This window comes from Ischnura elegans, chromosome 2 (assembly GCF_921293095.1).
Source record: "Ischnura elegans chromosome 2, ioIscEleg1.1, whole genome shotgun sequence".
Classification (NCBI taxonomy): domain Eukaryota; kingdom Metazoa; phylum Arthropoda; class Insecta; order Odonata; family Coenagrionidae; genus Ischnura; species Ischnura elegans.
The window spans coordinates 64179678-64204891 of NC_060247.1; the positions used below are offsets into that span (position 1 = coordinate 64179678).

Sequence of the window (25214 nt, forward strand, 5' to 3'; positions counted from 1 at the left end):
AATTCTTTCATGTTTTACACTTACATCCTATTTTCATGGATTTAAAGAAAATTTATTAAAAAATTTCGTTTTAAACTAAATTTACTTTGGCTTCATGGGGGAGGGGGGCAGCTGCCCCCTCCTGCACCCCGCTGGGTATACCCATGGGTCTTATAAATATTTTTCCCTCTTTTATCAGCCTTTACTTCAGTATGGTCAAGATAGTCATAGTCTCGTATGGTTAGTCATTTATAATAATTGTTCATCATCATTATTTTTCTTCTCACATACCTTGAAGTTGTCGGGCATTCCCAAAACTCTCCTTCAAACCACATTTCATTTGAACGTAGTGTAAGTGATCCATATGTATCTAAAATCATTATTTTTGTCAATATCGTTATTAAAGGTAGTATTTCAAATGTTAAAAGCATTTTGCGAATCACCCCGCCTGTTCTCCACCGCCAAATGGAATTTCTTCTAAGCCCCACCTCCCTGCTCCCTTTCACACCGTTAGATGTTTCATTTTCTTACCTACCATCTCCAGTACTTCGTCGTTCCTCTTCCTCTCCTTTTACATCACTTTCTCCGGTAGTTTCCACTCCCTCATCTCGAACGCCTTCAGTCTGTTATCGCCTTCTTTCCTCAGTTCCAAGTTCAGAGTTGAGTACGAATAATTTTCATAGTGTTTCGAGGGTAAAAAAATCAATTTTTATCCACCATTCAGGTGTATAGTGTATTCTTCCCGATGATATATAAAAGACCTCACGATAGGAATTAATTTGGCTGGAGAAAAATGGCACTTCAAAACGTCACAGAACATGAAAAATCAGTTAAATCGTTTGCTTTAAAAACGCAATGGTTTTACGAAGAAAATATTGATTATGCATGTATCAGTAAATACTATTATATTGATTGAAGTAGTTTGTGTTAGATAGTCGACAGTTCTTTAGTCAATGATAACGCAGTTACTGACAATTTATCAATTAATTTTGTCCTGAATGTACTACATCAGCTACTACATTTTTACTTTGACTTTTATATATATATATGGATTTTAATAAAATATTCCTTGGTCGCGACCAATTATTTTTCTGGGAATAACTTCAAATTTTATCTTTTTATGTTTCGCTAAATTTTTCAGTTTTAAAGACATTTTTAAAATCCCACTTTGCGGATATTCTGTCAAAAGTGACAATTCGCGAGTTCGTGGATGTCTGGACGCAACAATAAAGGGACCGATTAAGATTTGGATTCTCAAATATGCATCTTATTTTTTTGTATATGTGGTTCGCTAACCCGAATAAAAGTACCGTGAGAGACCGCAGATGGATTCATACACGAAATGTTTGTTGGTAAATGAAATGTGGAGGTCAGTTTAAATAAAATTATGTAATGAAGCAACGATATCCATTTTAGAAACATGGTCTTTCCGGCCATCCAAATGTTGTTGATATAAGCAACTATCTAACGCATGCTTATGCATTTACTTATTTTTGCTGAGTATATTTTATATGTATTTTTTGGCTATTGAGGCGGAAGCTTTTCGATTTACTTTTTTTACACCAATCATGACAAGTCAATATCGATATCCCGTTTCGTTTGCTTCCACTGAAATTAGGCAGGAAAATCATTTTCTGAGGTTTTTAATTGCTGTAACGTATATTTCGGCTCGATAGTTAATTCATTAAAAATATTTCCCGTTGAAAATACCCATTTATTAATATCCTACCTTCGCGCATAAAGTAGTTTTCCAGAACTCCGCGCGGCAGCACTGACATTTCATACTGTAGCGGCATCAGCGGCGAGAATGGAAAACTAACTCATGAATGGGATTCGAAAACGTTGAAAATAAACAAAAGCAGTCTGAAAATGGTATCATAGATGAACGGCAATAAATGTATACATGCTGCCTATAAATAGTTTTTGGAGTGAAACCAAGTTTTTCGTTCAACATGCAGTGTTGTCTGTAGTACGATATGGGTAAGAAGGGTCATGGAAAATCAGCTGCGAAAGCTAAAACTTACATTAAGGCGGAAGTGTCGCCGCAGCCAAATTCAAAGAGAACCCTGACTGTTAGGAAACAGAATGAGTTAAATCAACTCGTGGAAACCTTGCATAAAGGTATGTTTTGCAAATTAATGTGGCTAGGATAATATACATGCTGTGAAAATAATACTTATCTAGTGACTTAATCTGCAGTAAGTAGCAGCCTCAAGTCCTCCCCTGGGGCTCTGAAAGATTGGGAAAACTACCTGGAAATAACCAAGCTTCTCGAAAAGATACAAAACATTGAGAAACATTTGGCGCCGGAACCAGTAAATCGAAGTTCTCATTTTGAAGAATTCGTTGAGTGGTTGGTTAGTAATGGAGCCAAAGTCGATGGCATCAAGATATCTGAATTTCCCGGTTATGAATATGGGCTCATAGCTGATAAAGATTTCGAAAGAGGTGATTTACTCCTTTCAATTCCGAGGAAATTAATGCTGACAGTGGAGCGCGCTAAGGAATCTGTTTTAGGTACCTACTTTAGCTGTTGTTCAATTTTGTCTTTGGCCTATACTACTTATTTTTAAGCGTCAATGGAGGAATAAATCGTTTGAGTGTGACGTAATATATTGTGTTTACTACACAAGCCTTTCTCTAATTTTTAGGCTCACTACTCTCATCTGATGCAGTCTTGCAGCACATGCCCAATGTTGCCCTTGCCCTAACCCTTCTCGTTGAAAAATTCAGCTCATATTCCTTCTGGAAGCCTTACATCAACACGCTTCCCACGAAATATACAACGGTACTTAATTTCCAGCCCAATGAGTTGCAAGAGTTGAAAGGATCACCAACGCTGGGTAAGTAGTGTCTCTTGTTTTTATCTCTCCATACGATAAAAAATATTTCTAATGCCTTTTTTCGCTATGCTGCATGCTTTCGGGGAATAGTGTAAGGCTCTCAAAATTTTCTCAATGGGGAACTAATACTGTACAGAAAATCAAATCGTGGTGGTTCATATTTTCATAACATGCATTGTAATTGCTTCACTGCCAAGCTAATGGGACTCTTCGTTTATTGTACATACATGTATAGATATTGTGATTACATGATAGGTAAAACTGTCCTACCATACACCTATGAAGTGATACCCCTTAGACACTAACACAGTATTCACTCATAATAATGTGTGAATTTACTTGGTATATCGTATTGTAAATGCCAAGGATCCTACTAATGCACTTATGGCATTTACTGAAGGTATCGTTATCAAATGTACAAATAATTTTGATTGTTTTATTTCAAATTACTTAGTCATAAGGCCAAGTTAGTCTTAACTGAATGGCGAATTTCCTTAAACTTAAAAAAAAAAAACATTGTTGAACCCTTGCTCCAGGATTTTGTCTTCTGTGAAATTTTCAAAATGTGTGGTATGATCCTCATTGTAACCATTTGGTATGTTCAGTCGTGCCATCATTTCATTTTTGAAACTTTTTGTATTTTCAACAACTTCTGTGCCGGAAACACTTGGGTATGGGCATAACAATAATGAATGTCCATTTAGAGCGAGGGTATCTAGTAGACTCCCATATGTTTTGTTTCTCTAAATGATTTAGTTTTTAATATTAAACTAGTTGGTACATTTCCTGCATGACTAGGTCCACTATTATTGTGGTACCTTTGTAAAGGTGTGGGAAAGCAACAAGCCAAAGAAAAACATTCTGATCTATCATTGGTTCTCAGAAACTGCAGCACTCGTAGGCAACCACCTGATTTGTGTTATTGGCAATTCATTGTTTCCGTCTGTTTGAAATATTAAATATTGTTGGTAGCTTAGTGACAGTGCATATTTTAGCTTGGCTGAGTGGTAATCTAATAGCTGTTGGCACTGTTATAGCCGGTGATAGTACCCCAAAAGCCATAAGTTTGCCTTTCATGTTCCTGCATGCTTTTAGTAGACACCTAATTGGTATCTGTTACATAATTATAAGAAGAAATAATAATGCATAATATTCAATGGTTGAGAAATTCTATAGCACAAGGATTCTCTACTAGTTTTCCCGTTTGGTAATTCAATTCCCCTTCTACCTTAACCACTAAGAGTCAATGTTTGAATGATGTTTATCTTTACTCACCACGTGTGTAGGTAGAATGCTCAATGAAGTACTAGTTTCATGCGATGGTGAATCTTATGGTGGTTATTTTTCCTACTGAGTACTTTCATCCTATATTTTTCAAGAATTCATATTTTCTTTCATAATCATCCACAATTAAATCTTAATTATCTGGCTTCTAATCATCCAGTTTGGATATTGATGATTTTATTTTCTACTCCTTCAACTCTTTTGCTGAAGTAAGGTTACACAAGTGTGGCCCTTACCAAGTGGTGGAGTAAGTCACGCAAGCTTCTTGGAGTGTTGCCAAAACTTATATTCTCTGTGGCTTCCATGAGAATGTGCTGGTGCACACGTGACAGAATTAAGTTTAATAGTATTTTTTAATAAAGGCAAATCAGCCATCTGCACACCTTTCAATATAAATGTGCGCCAAGTGCCAAAATTACCAATCGAAAAATAATTTGTGCTGACAGTGAGACAAACCTAGATGCTCTAAAAATGGAGGTGCTCATCAAGAGGAATATTAGTGATCATTAAATGTAGTAATTTGTCCATTAGGGCTCTTGCTAGGCTAATTTTGTGCCAAGGTTCAGCTGGCTTTAAAAGGGTTCAAATACCTGAGGCTCACCATTGCAATGGCTTGCCCTTCTATCAAAGAATATGATGGAGATTAAATTGTATAACTGTTGTTTGTCTCTGCACTTGGTAATGAGAACCAATCCTTCTAGCTGGGAACTTAAATACTCAGATGTGATAGGCTTTGCTTCTATCTCTCATATCCACCTGTGCATAGAGTGACTAACATTAATACCTCATTGAAGGCCTTTTACCCTAACCACTTATGCTAAGGCATGGCCATTCTCTGTAGAATTTGTAAGCGTTATAGGGAGAAAATAGTACATATTTGTTGCCGGACATACAATGCTGTCAGAGAGCATTGTTCAGTGCTCCATTGTTCCTATTTCAAACATAGTGCTGTTCAACACAGCTACTAGGAAATAACTTCAGAGTAGTGAGGGGCATACCTCTACTAATTTTTTGAAGGGGAACTATCATACCTTTGGTTAATAATAATTTATTTTTTCATCGTTCCCATAAACCACATATTTTGGCCTTAGTTAGGAGTCTCACAATAAATATGAACTATGGCAAACACCCATCTCCTGTATATATGTAATATACCGATGTGGAATTCAAAGCAGGGACATTTGGTTTGGCAAATGTTGACTACATCCTGCTTCCAACAAGGCTGGCAATAGAAATATATTTCTGTGATGAAAGCTAAAACTTGCTTGAAAGTTTGAGTAGCATAAACATGTACAACGTGAATGATTCATTCAACTAAACCTTGATAGAGTCACATGGTGTTAAAAGTTTTCCATCCTAAAATTGAATTCAGGATGAGTTGACATGATTTTATGTTATACTTTGACCCTAGTGATCTGTATTTTCAGATTAAACTCTCTTCAAGATACTGCTTCGTTTACTGCTGAAATGTGATACCTACCGCAGTAATGTCTGTTGTAGAAATTGAATGAATGAAGTTATGATCTGGCTTGCGATTATCAATAGTGTTTAAGTAGAAAAGTGTATGAGCATTGGCAGTCATTTTGTTCCTTAATTTTAATGAATGTGTCATGATGCTAGCCTAGTAGTATGTATGTAATAGGTTACACTTGAAGCATTTGTCTTTTCTTATAAATACTTGATAATGCTTATTGGTCTTTATAAGCTCATGCTGATGCTTTTTGAAATCCTATATTCTGCCATGAATACCACCTATTATGTATACACCTTTTTACTCAGAGTTTGAGTGTAAAAGTAATGCATTAATCTGCTTACTACATATTTGATGTTTTCTCAATTACTTATTCCTCTTTTCCTTAAATTTTCCCCTGAATATTCAACATTTCTTTGTATGTAGCTACTTTTTTAAATCAATAATTTATTTTTTTACCAAATTAATTCTTTTCCATTGGCAAAGGATTCATTTTATTGATTCTAGATTATTTCGGTGGTGGAGTCAACCTGTTATGAGATGAAGGAGCAAGTGTTTCTTTGAAAACCAACTGCATTGGATTTAACTGTGGAGCTTACTCATGCCAATACATAGCAATTAAAATATTTGGATGCTGCTTCAAGACCATATATTACCTTTAGATGTATGATTTTAGCCCTTTTATTATCATTTTATTTGTTTTTTACCTATTTTTGTTAACATTCATGCTCCAATTTAATGCTAAGTTTAGTTGCTGTGGTTTTGTTTGAATGAATTTAATTATTTTACCAAGCATGGTTTTCTTTGTTGGGGGTTTTTTTAATCATGGTATTTTCTCTGTTATACCACTCCTCTGTCTTAAGATTTATGAATCTCATGAACAAATAATGAGACCATAATTTTGCTCAGCTATCTTGCTTCTGTAATGTCAATAAATAGGACTCTTCTGTGTTAGTCGTTGAGGCATCTGGTTACAAAACTTATTTAGTCCGTTTTACTTTGCTAAGTCATGTGTTAACTATTTTATTAGAATCATCAGAATGTACTAGCCACTTTTTTTTGTATTGGGTGACAAACACACAGGAACCTTATTCCAACGTTTCATAATGGGAATGATAATTATCTTTTTAACAATTAGCCTAAGGGTAAAACCATTTCTCTTGATTAGTTAAAGTTCTGTCAGTCGGTCATAATGAGCTTTGCAATTGCACCCCTCATTAGTACTAACCAGATCTTTTGCATTCTTGTTAATATCTCCTATATTTTACTAATACATACATAGATGTTGTATTTTTTAGTTAAATGTAAGTTTTATGTACAATGTTTTTTATTTATATTTATGAAAATGCCCTCTTATAACTTACTGCTTATGGAATGATTGATGCATGGATGTGATCACCTTTAGCTTGGTATGCCTTTGATATGATCTTTATGGTCTGTCTTGGAAAATGTTTGCTTGCAGTCACTTGATTCTGGACTTATGTATAGATAAGGTTATGCCTTACTTTTTTTTTTAGATATTTTTAATTTTTGCAATATCTACTGGTAAATTTTCATGACAGCTATCGATGTATCATATTCTTTTTTAATGAAAATTAAGTCATGACTTTAAGTACTTGAGGTTATTAAAGTGTTTTCTTTGTATATTATTTTAACTCTTATTTGAAACATTTACCTCATACAAATTTTGCAGCCCTTCTTTTCCACCCTAACTCTAATTGTATGGTTTATTTAGTATATATGCAAATCATCATTCATGAACTTAATTGAAACTTTACAGCCAGTTTATGTGGTAACTAATGCAATGACTATCATTTTTTATTCCAAGAACAATGCTTACGGGGATATTTGATTAATATTTTCGTTTACCTTATAGAAACTGCCCTCAAGCAGTGCAGGAATATAGCAAGGCAGTATGCATATTTTCATAAAGTTTTTCAGGTACGGTTACACCTTTTTTTTTGTATAATTTAACTGAAAAAAGGAGTTTAAAATTTTCTCTAATCACTCCTTTTAAGTCCAATGTTTTTACAAATGCTTTTGCTTAATTTTTAGACAATGGATGATCCAGCAAGTTTACTTCTTAGAGATGTTTTCACTTATGAGCAATATAGGTGAGTACTGACGTTCCATTTTTCTATATTTTAATGCACCTGTTTTACCTTTTGTCTAAACAATGCCCTTGTTAATGCCTATTTCATGGTTTTATTATGACCATTGTGGTTTGACTGTAAGACGGGTTTATTGGTTTAGGTAGGTATAGTTTAGAAGCATTCAAAGCTGTATAGTATCCAGAAATGATATGCTGCATTTATGCATAGATGTTCAGGCATTGTATTGAAATATTCCAATGCAAATTGCAGTAGACATCATATTTTAGCAACCATTTTATATTGAAGTTCAGTGAAGGAAAAATACTTCTTATGCGCTACACAAGTTTTTAGACTATTAAATGAAAATTTCATACTATATAACATTTATTACATTGCGTTTAACATGAAACTGTGGAATTACATACATCATTTAAAGCCTTACATCATGTCAAACATACAAAACCTGTGGTAAATACCTTGTCTGTAACTGAAGAAAGTATTCCTGTTATTTCATTAGTTTTTCCACATAATGCATAATTTAAATTTCATGTTACACTTTGGCATCATCTTTGCTTCATTTACTTCATCTCCTATTCCTTGAGCTTTAGAGATTATCAGTGCCTAGGTTCAATATAATTTACTCCTTAAAAATTAACATTAACTTAAAAATTGTCCATCATCTTTTCCCTCTTTCTGTACTTTAAATGTGTACACTTGATTGCACTCATTAGGGTGCTACTTTGGGAATCAACTATGATTAGTTAATTGCATAAATGTTTTGGGAAATTTAAATAGGTTCACATTTGTCCATTTTCACGGTCATAAAATCGACATCGGCCTCTCCTCAAAGTCCTCCACAACCTTTCCTGGGCTGAATCAAATGTATCACCCCAGCCTTTCTCTTTAGTTTTCCCCTTCTTGATTATTTTTGGTCCCTTGCCCTTCCTAGCTCCAGCTGCTGCCTCCAGAACAGCAGCACAGAGATAAGGTCCCATGCCCCTTCTGCGACGCCACTGTCTGTAGCGGAAAGCAGCAAAAATAGCTAGGAAAATGAGCAGTGCTATGCCAAGCAAACTAGTGCTGGCAATGATTGCACTCTTCACACCTTCTGGAAGACCATTTATCTTCAGTGGTGCTTCATGTCCATATTCCTCATGTATTGTCCTTTGTGTGTTCTGAATTTCAGTATCTCTGTTAGCTTTTTCCTCATTTGCCAAGACCTCTTCAGTGCTAGTTACCATTGGAGCTGCCACTCTAGTTCTAATTATGGGCCTGTGATCCTCATCTTTGTAAGTAGGAACCTCTTTTGGAGATGGAATGTATATCTGGGAAATTTTTATCTCACTATTTGGAATGTGCCGTGTAGGTTTTGGTTCTTCTGGAATGGGGTGATCATGTGTGAGTGTTTCCCTTATAGGTAATGAAGGTTTTACATTTTCCATCTCTGTAGACTTCGGGAGATGCACAACTGCATCATTTGAAGATATCACTTGGTATGTGTTTCTTGTTTGCGTGAATTGTTGGTCGTCTATTTCCTCGTCCTCTTTCTCAACTGGTGTCTTCTCTGCTTTTTCCATTGAAGCTTCCTCCCAGTCAGCCTCTGTGAGGTCAAAGTGTGCATATTTACGGCCCCTTCGGCTATCTTCCACCTTTTTGCTCTCCTCTGCCCTCTCCTTCCTTTCGTCTCCCCTTCCCTTCCGCCTATGCCACTCCTTAACAATGCTGGATGGTGGAGGGAAAAGGGAAGTGATGGTAGACCTCCCCGAAGCCCTTTCCCTTTGCTCTATTAAGTCTGCCACTGTCATGTTCCTGGAGGAGAGCACCTCGGCTAGACTAGGACCATCATTTTCATCCTCCTGCAGGATTATGTCCAGGATGTCCCTGGCGGGGTCTCCACTGGACGTGAACCATGGTGAGGACTGTGATGGCTCCTCCATCTTCATTGCTACTGTGGTGGCCTCTGGTTCCTCAATTGTAGTGATCACCATCTCTACATTTGGCATGGGTGTGGTACTGGTGGAGGTAGACCTCACAGTAGTTGTGGTTGTTGTTGCCTCCGTTGTGGCTGGCATGGTTGTGGTGTAACCCTCTGTCACCGTCGTCGATGGTACTTCGGTGTTAAATTCTGGTGGCGTGGTTGGTCTCCTACGCTTCAGCTGTGGTCTCGTTCCGATCGGCTTCAGTCGTCTCCTTCTCTGCTCCGTCCTGGTCCCGATTTCCGCAGTCTCCGTGGTCGCGGACTGGGCCACAGCCGAAAGAGCCACTCTGCTCCCCTTCAGCAGCTCTTCCAAGGACAGGTTCTTCCCCTGTAGAATCTCGCTCAGGCTCAGGGGCCCGGACATTTTGAGGATGCTCTTGAGGTCGGCAGCTGACGGTGTTTTCCCTGGAGTCGGCTCGTTCGCCCCGATAGGTGGCCTGAGCGCAGGCAGTTTGGAAAATGGCTGCGGGGGAGATGCCAATCTGGAACGGGCACTTACGGGCTGTCTCAGTTCCGGCTCTTCCTCTTCTGGCTCCTCTGGTTCGTCCAAGTCATCGTCTACGTCTTCAAGGATACCCCCTCCAAGGTTCTCCAGTTGCAAGGCTCCTCGCCGTCCTTCTGGCGCTCTCTTCAGTAGTTGCTGTTGCAGTTGGAGTCTCTGCCGTCTCTGGTGCTCTTGTAAGGGGATCTCGGCGGGGCTGTCTTCCGGGGCGGGTTGCTTTCTCTGGCGGTATCGGCTCTTGCTGGGCATCCAGCGCATCCTCTCGCCGCTGTACACGCCCCTCGCCTCTGACTCGCTTGCCACCACGTCCCACAGTCCGGCGCCATCCTCTCCGTAGGCTTCCCCGAACGCGGGTGGTGCAGCCGCTGACCTGCGGTCATAAAAAATAGCTTTAATGATCAGAATGACGAAGTACAGGGTAAACGCCGGACGCGTCCACGCACAAAAATGCACCAAATATAAGCACCAAATGAAGAAGTTAGCCGCGATTAGTATCCCAAGCCAAGCAATTTTTGTCGATGATAACTTTTTCCTGTTGATTACAGAAGCTGTAGATGTAAATGTTTTAGGCTTTAATCCCTGGTATTTAGGAGTAATGGGCAGTTCTGTTATACTAATAATGCGACATAGGTTAAACCTACAAACTATGGTTAATCTGTCTTGCGATTATATGGGACATTAAGAAAAAAAACGATAAGGAAGCCATATGATTTAATGAAGAAATATCTGGCGTCAAATAACCCTCGTCATGTGTTCCAACTCGTACGTTTCATAAATCGGTCAATTTTGTTTGAGTTGTGGAATATCTATTTCTAAATACCTGGTTTTCCTCCCCTTTACACCCCAGGAGTGTTGTATATTGTTCAGGCATGCAGTAATTAATATCCTGATTGGACATGGCATTTTTATGGTGAAACTATTTTCAATTGTGTAAAATTTTGTGCGGCATTAATTCAAGTATTTGTCTATGATTCATGAACGGTATTTATATCAACACTAATATGAAATGGTATTCAGTAAAGACAAAAGAAAAGATATTTTAATTCGATACAATTGTGGTGTCTATTTTGTAGCTTATGCCAAATTCATTTACATTTTTCAAAATATATGCCCTCCCTTCCTTGTATTTTCCATTTCCATGAAAAATATGTTAATTTGAGAATAGCTTTCCTTTATACAGGAACCCTATCGTAATTTTTGGAATGTGAATATTAAGTACATCAGATTACCTTCTAGTTATCATATCAACATTTTTAAATTGAAGTCCTAAACTCTAGTGGGCAGCCTTTGAATTTTGTCACTCACCAGCCTCCTCTGCGAAAGTCCCCGCTTGGGATAAGGCCGTATGATGCCTGTACCATCGTGGCTTGTCCGTCGGTGTCATCCGCGTTTTCTCCTGCGTCCCAGATCCTCCTTGCAGCCGGAACATAGTCTTCTGGTTGAAGGTCGAAATCGGGGTTTGTGGCTGGACGCTCCGCTATCGCCGAGGCCCTCACCGTCATTATCAGCGTCAGCACCAGTCCCACGAGTTTTAAAGGTTCCATCTTCTCCTGTTTTGCCATCACGATCTGCGAGCAGAAAGAAATGCGAGTTTTAACGCTTTAGGCGATGTATTGTTGCTTATGAATTTGCATGTGTTGCCTAATGTTGACATTAATTTGTACAATGACGTTACTTTCTTGACGTAGCGTCCATGATAATTTAGTATTTGAAAAATAGATTCTAGTTAGATAGTCAGTTAAAGTCAGTGTAATACATAATAGCGATGATTCTCCTCTCTGATAATAGTGAATATCCGAGAAATGTTATTCATAATTAGTAAGTATATTTCATCTCGTTATCAATTGCAACGCTATCGATTCCTCGAAGTAATTATGCTTTTGTAAAAGTTGAATTTAATCATAATGAAAAGTTAATAATTACATGCATGGAGTTGAACAATAAAAAAAAATCATTAAACCATCTGGCGGTTTTTTTAAAGGGCATGTATCTGGTAGAAGTATTCCTTGAAATGGTTAGTTATTTTACCCACTTATTCATTAGGCATTACTTATTGTACTTAAATATGCACAGTTGTTATTTAAACTAAGTATTTAACTGTGGCTTACTCTTCAAAACTAGTTAAGAATTGTGTTTAGTATTTTTGATGGTAGTCATATGAAAGAGTGTCCTTCGAACACTTAGTTTATTTTTTTTAGAGAATTTTACTACTCTTTTCATTCATAGCTGCTCATACTTACGTCACTATTTTATTGAGGAATTGGTAATTGCTGGCTATAATCAGTCTACGATAATATTTATTGGAGATTTTGTAAAATTTTAAACTTTTACTGTCCAGCCCACATAGTAGGCTATTTGTTCCTAAAATGTTTAAGTGGTGTGTTGTTATATGTTTGTTTCATTCAGTACCTTTAATGCTTCGCTCAAGCCCGCGCAATTTTCCAACCTAGTATACCTTATACTTATTTTGTGTTATGTTTTCAAGTAGTATGATCTTTAGAGTTTTTGCGTGACTTCTTGACAGCATTTCTTTATCATTTGTTAATTCAACGATCAAAACTAATTTATGTAATCTGCAACTAAGCTATCCACCCAAAAATATATTTGCGAAAATTACTATGTATTAGTTAAGTCATTATCACTATGTATTAGTTAAGTCATTATCATTCCTGTTTAAGATAAATTTTATGTGGATGAATAACTGTCTTATATACTTTTGTTTTAATGGTAGCAAAATTTAAATTTTCGCTCTCTACTGCTCTACACTCATTATTTATCAATTTTGGCTAGAAGTTCTTTTATTATGTTTTCATGGTATTATATTAGATATTTTCTTGCCGTCGAGATTGCCGATAATTTCCTTCTAGCCAAGTCTAAATCACATATTTTCATCTTGTAGCGTTCGGAATTTTTTAAATGTCTTGTAGGTTTTTTTATTTTGTGGATACTTCGTTATCGTGCCGAACACGATCAAACAAATATTTGTAAATAAAATCCGACAGCTAACCCCTCGAATATCGTCGTAAACATCAATTTTATCTTGGAACCATGTTATCTTCTCGGTTTTATGTATTATCACGACAGTAGCGTGGGATATGGGTTTGCACTGAAAACACCTCTTTAATAGGAATAGTAATACATTGCGCGATAAAAAGTGCTGTTGTAGGCCATTGACTGGAAAGTTGAAATTTATTTATACATTTCAGTGTTGTTTTAGCAGGGAATAGTCTCGGCAGAAAGAATTTTTCTCTGGTTTTCATATCGACTCTCAAGGTAACTCTCATATGTCTCCCAAGGTGTTGAAACTTTCTAGGCTGAAAAATGTTCTTAATTTATTGGTATAAACTTTTTCTACAGTAACATTTCCGTTAACTTCTATATCACACATAGCTACTGAAAATTCTATATAATATCATTTTTTTAAGTCGAGGAAGACGAAGCATTACATTCAAATCGACGTATCGGTGCTATCACTGTATTTTTACCCTCTTTTACCTCACAGTCGTAACTGTGTATTTTAATTCATTTATGTGCAAGCTTCCATGTTCGAACTGAAGCTCCACAAAAAAGCATATGATGATGACCCGCATGTTATTGGTGCTTAAGAGAATTTGCATTATTTTGTGTGTTTCAGAATAGAATTGCTTGCGAAATCGATGCCCTGCGGATGTTGAAATTTAAATTTTTATGACAATGCATTACAATTAACCTATCGGTCTCGAATATTATCATGAAATAAAATGAAAGTACTTCGGTATGATCCTCTTTGAAACCAACCGCTAGAGGAGTATGTATGATTAACAGTTTTTATTACTTTTTTTAACGCTTGTCATATGGATGAGCGTTCTGCAAACTTTAAAATTGTATGTATTAAACCATTGTGAATTGACTGCTAATTTTACTTACACCTCATCGTTTCCTGTATAACATTCCTTTATTCAGTATGCGGTGGCTTGTAATGGAAAGAGGTGAAAATGTATTCTAATTCGTAATGAAGGCTCTATATTATCAAGCTGATTTGGCTAACGTGCGATATTTTTGTGTTGCAAGAATGGAAGATCCTTTTTCTAGGATTAAACCAGTTTGGTGTTGGAATCCAATATATTACTGTAGGTAATGGGTTGAGGTTTTCTGTTTCTTCCGTTACGTTTTTCGATGCACATGAATTCTACAGAATCACTTTGCCCTGAGCTAATATTTTCATGTACGAATGTACTAAATTTCGTTTTGTGTGTGAATCTTCCACGTATGTTTGCCTTAATTTGTGGTTCTTGATGCCAACAAATAATTGTTGTCAAGAGAAAGCTTGTTGTTTTGTATCGAGAAAGAAAAAAATACAGGCGCGCGAAATAGTCAAGCTTTGGGTGCGAAACAAAATACTAGGCTGATTTTGAGAGGAAACGAAATCGGAAAATGGCAGCTGGATACAAGGGAAGGGAGAGGAAGGACATCGAAAATTCGAGTTCACGGGCTGATATTTGAAACTCGCGCGCTAAATTACGGGACGCTTGTGCCGAATTTTGAGAATTCGCTTCGCGACGTTGGGTGAAGGAGGGTGGGTGGAAGAGTGTCCGTATCAGGGTCAGTGGGATGGCGGTGGGAAACCAACGGCATGCATTGGACATATGTCGAGTAAAAGTTTTTGGGCGCCTTATGAGTGACCATTGTGGGCTCGTTTCCAGGATGGAGAGTGAAAGAAATATAAAGGCTCTCCCTCGAAAATCAGGGCGAGTATTCTTTGAGTTTTGCTTGCTTGACGGTGATGTGGGTAAGCTTTCTTTTCGGATCCACTAAACGAAATCAGGAGCCTAATTAATGAACCTACTTGCTGGAAATATTTTATGGTAGTTTTTTTTGTAGTAATCTTAGTAATAACTATAATTTTGTAAGCTCAAACTATATTTTCTGTGATTTTAAGTGGAACGTATGGAATGGCCTCATATTTAAATGAATAGAACTAACTACGGTACTTAGGTGTTTTAGATTACAATGTTTTTTAGTCAAATTATCCGAATGAAAAAATACTTAATGTAAAATAGCCATCATGCAAGATGTCGTCAGAAAAATATATAGCTTTAAATCCTTAATTAAAGTAGACGATTTTCAATAGTAATGATTTCATTCACTCCTTCAGATCGTATAGTGATTGAAAAGTGTGATAAGTTTTTTTTTGTCGCTTCTACCTTGATTCTAATGCTTTCACGCCAACCCAACCTGATAATTTTTTCGCAATTTTTTTAATTATTTTAACCGCATTACGGCATCTGAAACATTTCATAGTAAATATCCTGCTAGGAAATGCTGTGGAGTCACTTATTTTATCTACTCATTTTTTTCCGTGTGTTATTCGCGATGCTCTCCGATTGTGGTACCATGTTCATACACATTTCTCCCTCCGTATATAGGGATTCTTAATGTTGCAATCACTCACTTAACTATTTAGAATTCTATGAATTTAAAATTCCATGACATCTAAGCTCTCCAAGTCGTGGTTGATGCTTACTTAGACTGTACGCGGCTATTAATAGTAAGTCTCATGCGAGCGGTAGCCACCGCGGACCGTGGGTTATACGTGCATATCTCGGCCTCTCTCCTTTAGAGTAGTGTACAAATTTAGTATTTTTTTTTCGTTATTACCCCGCCAAGTGCAGATATTCGGTCTAAAACTCCAACTTTATTTCACACGGTAGCGATAGACCCGGGTAGGTGCCCGGGGTGTATGGCTACCATTCCGTATCGTCTTCCCTGAAAACATATCTTACGATAAAAACTTTTTTTTTGATAAGAGGTAAATATTTGCCGATTTTTTGTGTGCCTCTTAGTCCAATCATCATGTCAGCTGAATCCGGTGGGACGTTGGTTATGAGAGGTATTATGATAAAAACTGAGCTAGTTTACATTCTTTCGCAAAAATTTAATAAAACGTACCGCTCTTCCCAACTGTCGAGGAAACTTCTCGAGAAGGACCATTGTCTACATCAGAAACACGGTATTAGGAGAGTATGAAGTGTCATGAATATTTATGACGTATTTAGTTTTGCCAAAATCACGAGGTAATCATGATTTGTCTACTGCTTTTGATTGCCATCTTTTGCATTCTTCTATGTGTTATCCCAGACGTAAAATAAATGGTGACCGCATTGTTGTCCGTCGTATGCATCGCCCACTAGACAGAGGCGCCAGCGCTGAGAGAAAGGTTGAGTGCAGGGAATCGGGGGTGATGCTGTTTTTCGCCGCACTTCCGTGAGGGAAAATCTTTCCGCTGAGAGTCGAAAATACCCAACCCCACGATTCGGGAAATCTTGGCGACCTAAGCGAGCGGCCGCTGCGTGGGAATCCATCACGGCCGGGCGGAAAGGCGGCGTGGGTGTCTTTTCGCCGCTCGCGTCCATCTAATTCCTTCCCCTGTCCCTCTCTCCCCTTCCTTCCTATCTTTCTTACTTCCTCCACTGGGATGTTTTGTCTGGGTCCTCGGGCAGATTATACAGAAGTCCTGGGGTATGGGAAGGGCCCACACCCCTTCCTTGATGTGAATTTCCCCGGTATCTACTACTCAGGATGGCGTATCGGTGCGTTCTTTGTAATGTTTTAGTTTGATGGTGTCCGTTTTTTTTCATTTCGTGTTTTTTTTTTCTAGAGCAGAAATATTACATTACAGAGCATGAATATTACATTATAGGATCCTCTAGCCTCTAAATATGTTATCAATCTACGCGCATTTATACAAGTTTCCCGAAGTCGCCATTCGCGTCTCTGACAGACATATTGATTCGAATTTCACGAGGAAGTAATATATATGATAAGGAGTGTAATAATGATGCGATTTTTCAAATTCACAACTCTTCATTGCTATTCCTCGCAATTACGTACGTTATCCTCGGCCGATGGCAATTATTGCTCATAAGAGGAAGGGGGAGTTGGGCACGCGAGAGAGTAGAAATTGATTTGGGGAAAGGTTGATGAAAATGTTCCTCGTCTCTTTCTTCCGCCACTGATATATATTTTCCACTTTATTCTCCTATTATTTCCGCATTAAGTACGCCGGCCTCGGTGGCGGCGGGGTAAAGTTCTAGCCTGCGGAACATGAGGTTGCGGGTTCGAGTCTCGCCTGAGTAAGTTTCCCATATCCAGGGTATGGTTGTTCGTGTACGTTTATTTGTTAAATTTGTAAAATACCCCGATATAAAATGGCATAGGCAGCTGTATTCGGTGGTTTGGGAACAAAATTAAAAAAAAAACAAAAAAATTGGATTCTTCAAATATTTAATTAAATGTCGTTGTAAGTAGAAATCTGGGCGCCTTGAGTGGCAGATAAAACACTGGTCTTACGTTGAGAAATTGCCTTGGAGTTCTTAATAAAATTGATGAAATATCAAGTGGTTGTTAGTTAAAAGTTTCATTTGTTTAAGTATTGGATATTTTACAGGAAATAATGGCATAAACATGATAGAGATGAAGTGTTAGGTTTCACATCAATATCGGCTGTTTTGAAAGGAATGATCGGAGAGTATGCATCATTATACTATTACCTAATTATATGGAAATATCCTAATTCGAGGGTTCGGAGTGGAACCTCGGTCAAGGTATAGTAAGAAGAATTTGAAGGTACTAGCGTTAAGTGACATAATGAATTAAAGCTTTTAACAAAAAAATAGTGCGGGGTACTGTAGCACCACATAAAATCATAAAAATCTGAATCTGAGAGAAATTTGGATGGCATTTTCAATTTTATTCCACTTATTCCAAATATTTCCGCAGCTTTGTTTTTAATACTTTGAAACGTAAAAAATTTTAAATATCGACAAACATTATTGGAAGTTCCAACCGTTTTCAACGTAATCATTTCGGTGTGGTTACTGACTTAATCGTATCAGTTTTGAAAAATAACTTAGTGCTAACCCGCATGTAATTTTTTGGTGCATTTTTAATTGACTTTTTTTATGCATTTTTCAACCAGTCCAGAATACGTGATGCAAATGCGAGTTCCCTATTATTTTGAAGTGATTGAATTTATCGTTAATTAGTGTGTGGATATGTTTTATTTATTTTGCAGTCCTCAATGTAACGTATCAATTTATTCCACGAATTTGCCACGGTTCACTGGAAAATAAGACAGAACTAGAGTGTTTGTAATTTAGCAACTGGATTAATTGAATCGATTTGTAATTCAAGTGCCTGCGCTGGAGCGAAGAGAAGTTTTTTGTGACCTACCTCCTTCACGTGCCCCGGAGTAGATGGCGCGTTTTCTGTATCATTTTCAACCGATTGCAGCTGTCAGTTCACTCAGCGCTCCGATTTATTGTAGCTAGGTAATGGGTGATGATATCCTACGTTGTTGAGCGAGAATTAGTGTCTTATTAGAGCCTGTTATTTTATTTTTTGAATGTGTTGTCTACTACCGAATTATAAGCACTTTTAGAAACGTTGACAGCAAGAACTACCAGAAATAAAACATATAAGGTAACCTGTTTGGTTCGAAGACATTGATAATTTATTTTAAAGCAGCGGCGGAGGTTTGTTAATTCTTTTATTTGCATATGACAATTCTATTTCCTATGAGTGAGGAAAAGTTGAGTTTTAAAAACATTTTAACCAAAATATAACATTACATTAAATTCAGACCAATTAAACGTGGAATTTGCTGTACATTTTGGTGTGCATTTGTTTAAAAGCATTTCAAAATTTAAAAATAGACATGCGTTACGAAATCTCAGGAATTAATGCGTAATTTTTATATTGCTACTCGGCAAAATAGCTCCTGCGCTTATTTTAAGCCTGGTGAACTAGATTGCTCGAGTGAGTGATGGCCTTCAATAAGGTTGCATGCTCTACAGCATCTTTTTATTTGGAAAAGTGAAATGATAAGAGATGAGTTGAGTCATGGCGTTTCCATTGGATCCCTTTGCGGCAATGAATTGATTGCACGCTTCAATGGGGCTGTTTTTAGGGGGACCTTTTCGGCCTCCAAAAGCGACCATGGTGTGTTTACAGGTACGGACCCACATGGTGAACCTCCCCTCCCCTTTTCTCACGTGGCTTTCCCATGAAAAGCGAGAATTTTCACACTCGTATCTAAGACATCGTTTCATAAATTTTTCGGCAGCACGTAAGCTAACTCAGGCAGTCACAAGTCTGCTTTCAGTGCAATGGCATTTGAGGGAAAACCATTGTTTCCTTTCTTTCCCACGCGACTCTACTGAGCGTAATGATGGAATTTGTCAAAATTTTTTGTCACCAGTATTGGAATATGCATATGTACATAATGCAACCCGAGTTTACTTTTTGATGCATTTCACTAAAATGGTCGCGAACTATAAATATCGGAGTGGTTGGGCCCCGCATTTGCTCCCTTAGGCTTGATAATGCGAATTCGGTATCGTTAGAATGTAATGCAGTAAATGTATGGTGACATATTTGTCTTTTATGCGACAAGCGTAAACATGCGCAATTCATTCAAAAATGACTTATGCAAATTGGTGGTCACTTGACCATTAAATACTCTTAGTTCGTGTAAGTCCATAAAATTGTGCCCCAGTCAGTTCTGATTAGTGTTTGTGAATCTCATTGCTATCTTTTTGCAACACTCCTTCGGATTTGGTTCCTATGGAATTACACCATTACGGGTTTGTTACATTTTCTATCCGTATTACTTATTTCGATTTGACCAATGAACTTTACTGGGAATCATAATAGTCTTCCCCTTCTCACGTGAACGAATCATTCGTCAATATTGGACACACTTGAAAGGTAGTTTTCTAGATGAATTTTATCCTAGCTTGTTTCCAGAAAGTAACTTCTCTTACAGACATGAATTCCTCGTATCCCAATGTAAAACAGTCTCGGAAATATATTTAATTGCGATCTTAGGTGTTTTCGAAATTCGTATTTTCGCAAGAGCACATTCCCACACCTCTCACTCTCACATATGCTGTTCTGAGTTATGGTTTTCGAGCGTATAGTCATAAGACTCTAGTTTTATTGGCCATAAAACGATGTGCCTGATGTAAAAGATAGTTAAATGTAGCAGCAATGGAAAGTAACGTAAAATAATTTTGAGGGGTTTGGTAAGTTCTTCGAAGTGATTTCCTCAATTGTTTCAGTAACTGCATCGGGAAAGTGAGTCTAAATCTTCATCATATTAGTATTAAGTATCGTCCGGTCTTTAGTTTCAGTGTGATTTAAATGTAGAATTAGTTCACAACTATAGGTATTTATTGTGGAGATTCGTCCTCTGATAAACAACTCAATTGTGTAAACTTGAAACCATCATGTTGGGTTTCGGCAGTCCGGAAGTGGAAAAGGTATTTTTTGGCCTGTGACTTCACTTTAATTGCTGCCGTCCTTCAAACGTGCCTCTGGAAAGGTCTCCTCCTCAATCAGTGAGCGCTCGAGGTCAATTCGTTGACATCCGCCCGTCTGCTCTTTGTCAACACCTTGTCCACCCCAAACGAAAGAAAGTGTCTCCACTTTCTCCCTTCTCCTTGAAACGAACATATGTTCCACCCCATGGGGTGTCCCTCCAGGAAGGTGAAAATCTCTGTATGGGACACACGAGGTGAATATCTGATTGAATGACGCACCCCATGGGTGTCATCTGGCACGCGAAGATACCAGCACTCTCTCGCGGCCACCCAGTTAATAAACACTGTCCCCTATCCCCCTTTCCTCGTCTCCCATGGAATCCATTACGGGCTGGAGAACGAAAGTCGTCCCACTTTTTGACGGGGAGTTCCCCCGGGGCGTGGATGATTATTATCATACCTCGGCCATCCCTCGTGCACGCACGGACTGATTTTATTGGGTTGGGCTCAAGTCGTTCGGGAAGATAATGGCACTCTCTCCCGTGTGAGGAGAGACTCTACTCACGTTTGAAATGTTGTTTTAATACCGTGTCCCTTTCCCTTGTCGTGCGCTGTATATCGTTGTGTCGTGATGCAAGATTCCCAGCCTCAGGAATACCACCAGGGAACTTACTACCAACAAAACGTAGTCCTGAGGCCGAAAAGCAAAACGTCCCGCATGAACCTCAGAATCAATTTTATCCGTCAAAACTAGAAATCCATTTCATATACTTATCTCCATCAAATTACAAACTGAAAAGAGAATTTAAGTTTGTCTTCGTAGTTTTAGGTTGATTTTTATTTATTCTAGCTATACAGGACAGCCTGGGATCACCTGGTGAATAACCCTAGGGTGGTCCCGAATATATTATATGAAAGATCTATACACTGGAAAATAGTCCGTTTTCTCATAGATATTCTTTTAGAGGTTTATATTTCCGTTAAAAAATGCATCCAGTTCTTACCTGTACCAGTGTGAACTGAAGAGCCTGCGCTCTTTATATTATGCAGCACTTCTTAATAGTCTTCTTCGTGCGAAGGTACAGGTTTTTTGTCAACATAGATTTTTGTCGTGCGGTTTTTTTTAGTTTTCTGTCGTTGAGAGTGTTTTTAGGTAGTATGAGCTTATTGTTTTGGATGATTTCAATGTACCCACTGAACTCAGAATTGAGCCTCTTCCCAAAAGGCCAGGTGGAGAATTGAGCCCAAAATTCTTAGAAAGAAATGTTTGCGTCGTTATAAAACCATACTTCTGCGCTAGAAAGTAATCCTTCGGCGAGTAATTAAAAGTTACAAAGCTTTAAGGAAAATACATTCATGCTACATCTCGAGCTTCGAGGAAAGTGAACCTCGTCAAAGTTCTGTGAACAATTCTTGAATACAGAAATAACTTCTGGAATTTTGCTTTCTATTTCCTTAGCCCACGAAAATAACAGGTGTCGAAAAAGTGGTGTTTTTTCCCCTCATTAAAGTCTTCTCAAGTGAGATGAAAATTGTATCCGCCCTTGGCAATGGGAACTCGTGGAACTCAACCTCTTCCTCTCAACCAGGTTGGGAAAACTGGGAGCTTTACGAGGACGCTCCACTTTCCTCGTTGAAATCTCCGCGGCAAAAGCATTATTTCCTGTTCTTTTGGACTAACTCCATCCCTTCAGACCTGTTGTTTTCTCCTCATGGAGTGTTATGCCGGGATCCCTCAATTAAAGTGAACTTCCATAAAATTACTCAATTTATCATTGCCCTTTTATTACACTTTTTCTCTTTTAATCTTTTTTTAACAATGACACATAGCAACGTTCTTTTAAACACACAACAAGCAATCTAAAGCATCAACCTATCAAAAAAATGCAATAACATGTAAATGAATAGTCAAAAACTTAAAGAACGAACGGAATAAAATAAAAAAATAAGTAGTTGGACAAGGGACGACGTTACTAGAGTTTGAAATATAAAAGGTTACTTCGGCAAAAGCGCTCAAGGTAACTGAGGAGTGTTTGTGAATTATTGGGAGATCGGCCGACCCTCTCCGTAATTTTTGTAAACCTTGAAAATACGTTATTTTTATGGTGGATCTACAGATAAAAGTTTGTACATCATCAGATTGACCGCAATCTTTAGAAATAACTGAAATTAACTTGTATCTGAAGGCCACTTGTCTTCGAATATCAGACGTCAGACTCATCGCTGAGCGAATTGCACCAATCGCCAACAATGAATGCCCCGCGGAAAGTAGTGAACCACCCCTCACCACCAAAAACAGCGGCCTGCCGGGGAATAACTCAAAGCCGAGGCCAGCATAGAGAACAAAACATCAACATTGCAATGGAGAATAAAAAAAGTAGCTCATGAAATACTTCTAAATTTCAATAAATTACTGATATGTCTCCTATTTCATGAGTGTAAATTTAATTGGATGAAAGTTTCCAATGGAAATAAATTTATAAAATACTATGCTGTAGTAGTACTATGCTGTAGTAAGCCATCACGTAATCTCGAATTTCAGTTTTGGTCGAATGCTGAGTGAGCATCCTTTTAAGAGGGTACTACAATATCGCTGGACCGGTATTATTTTGCCTTATTTCGTGATATAGCATTAGTTTAAAAATTGAGGCTATCATTTTGAAATGCTCAGGCTATATAGAGCAGGTTTTTCCAAAATCACCAGAATGTAAAGTTTAAAAATTTGACATGGGAGAAAATACTCAGGTAAAATGTTAAAATATGTTATATAGGGTAATGTTGACAGGGCTCTACTGTGCATAACTATCCTTAAACTATTCAGGCGATAGCTCAAGTTTAAAAAAATATTTTATGGTTCGTGGAAGGAGGTTGATCCTGATCTGCAAACGCGAGTTGGAACCCTCGCAAAACTGGAGTCACGAAGCGGAAGCGATCCCGAATGAACCGAAATTAAGGCGTACATTACCGGGCGCAACACGCTTAAATCCGATGCACTCGTGAGAAGTAACGCTGTCCACTTACCCTTTAAGTGCCCACTTGTCCTCTAAGTGTTATATACGCTCGATCACTCGGGCTTAATTCCTTCCACTTCAATTTATATCGTGTTCCTGACCTCTACTAATTTTTTTCTGCAGTTTTTTTTGTAAATGGTATGGTAGGTAATGAAATGATAATTTGTTGTTTGTAATCAGCGTAGAACATTGAAATAATTAGTGAATATTATTTCATACTGTAAAGAATATAGTTCATTACATCGAGCACACAGCTATCGCTACTCGTATAAAATTATTTTATAGATTCCAATGTATCATATTTCATGAAATAAGAGCTCTTCATGTATATTATGGATGTTTTAACATTGTTAAACTTTCAAAATGCGTATATATTTTCCCTTAAATGGTGCTAAAATTATGAAAATCCGAAGACGTGCTACGTTGCGATTTGGCATCGGAAGTTCGTGACGAGCTAGATTTGACATTTCAGCGCAAGAGGTTAAAAGGTAGTTTTCTACGCTCCGGACCTGTGCCCGGTATACGGGGCGAAAATTGAGATTCGCCGTCATTGTGGAATAGGTGGAACAATTGAGCTATTTTGTTCGATGCACGCGTCCTTTCCTGCCGCCTCCGTTGTATCTTCAGCATCCGTATTTTCCCTCTTATCTTCTGCTGGTATTTCTGCTCCTTGTGCCTCGACCTTGCCCTTCATTCGGCGATTGAGATGATGGTCAGCCGCCGGCTACCGCACTTTCTCCTTCCTCCGCGATTCCTCGAAAGCGAGATGAGTGTCTGCGTAATTCTGGAGATGTTTTTTGAGAGTTAAATGGGTTACCCGAAGGTAAAAGTAAGTCGTCAAAGGGGAAATCGAATGTGGTTCAATAAAAGGTAAATTTATGGCGCGGCTCCTGATTAAATTTCCCACTGAAGGGTTCCCCGCAAATGTATTCATCCAAAAACTCCCGTGGTGAGAATAAGGCCAATATGTGTAAAAGCGAGAAAGTTGATCTAATTCGACTTTCTCGTCAAATCTAATCAAGAATTCACTTCGGAAAAACTGAAATCATATATTTTCTAGTTTGAGAGAAAATTCTATTGCTCTTGTATAGTAAAGCGTTTATCTTCTAAGCTTGATGTTACGGCAGTACATGGATTGCATCCCCGTTGTGTCCAGAAGTAGACTAAATGCAGGTTTCTCATAGTTTGGGATTCTTCTCCTATTACAAACTATTTAGGTATGCGCACTGCTCTTGTAAATAATGGTGAACGTATATCTTATATTTTTCATCTCTTTATAATATATTTGTCAACTCTTTATATTATATTTTTTCAACTTAAAATCCTGTTGCAGGATGATATTAATATTCCTCATTGAGAGGGCTATGTCAGTTTTATTTAGAAGAAGAATCAATTGCGTTTACACCCACCATTGGATATGGAAAAATATTTTTTTGAACGATCAATGCATCCTTTCTTGTGAATGCCTTCTATGTGTATGTACTTTTATAGATATTTCCCTTCTATCTCGGAATACTTGTAATGGGCTAAATATATCACCTTCATGGGTTATCTTTTATTTCATTCGATTCATGAACCGTTTCCGGAAGGATTTTCGAAGGAATTTTCATACCCCAAAACGTTTTCTCTATCTCTTAGCTTTCCTCAAACTACGTTACCTTTTTCTGTAAATTAGAAATAATTTTAGCCGATCTTTGCTAGAAAATGCATCGCTAGACATTTGCGGACTAAGTGGGTGGACAAATCATTCCC

General features: G+C 37.8%; 2 protein-coding genes across 2 annotated transcripts in view; one reads left to right on the top strand and one right to left on the bottom strand.

The window, feature by feature from the left end:
• Nucleotides 1–1845: 1845 nt before the first annotated feature.
• Nucleotides 1846–25214, top strand: part of LOC124153856 (actin-histidine N-methyltransferase) — a 91103-nt gene continuing 67734 nt past the window's right edge. Inside the window, exons 1-5 of the mRNA XM_046527238.1 lie at nucleotides 1846–2100; nucleotides 2179–2496; nucleotides 2631–2822; nucleotides 7454–7518; nucleotides 7633–7691. Coding sequence (XP_046383194.1) covers nucleotides 1956–2100; nucleotides 2179–2496; nucleotides 2631–2822; nucleotides 7454–7518; nucleotides 7633–7691 — 779 coding nt within the window. The 5' untranslated portion in view covers nucleotides 1846–1955. The remainder of the gene's footprint in view (nucleotides 2101–2178; nucleotides 2497–2630; nucleotides 2823–7453; nucleotides 7519–7632; nucleotides 7692–25214) is intronic.
• LOC124153855 overlaps nucleotides 8042–25214 on the bottom strand; it is a 42857-nt gene continuing 25684 nt past the window's right edge. Inside the window, exons 2-3 of the mRNA XM_046527237.1 lie at nucleotides 11456–11718; nucleotides 8042–10520 (exon numbers count right to left, since the gene is read on the bottom strand). Of these exons, the coding sequence (XP_046383193.1) occupies nucleotides 8468–10520; nucleotides 11456–11718 (2316 nt within the window). The 3' untranslated portion in view covers nucleotides 8042–8467. The remainder of the gene's footprint in view (nucleotides 10521–11455; nucleotides 11719–25214) is intronic.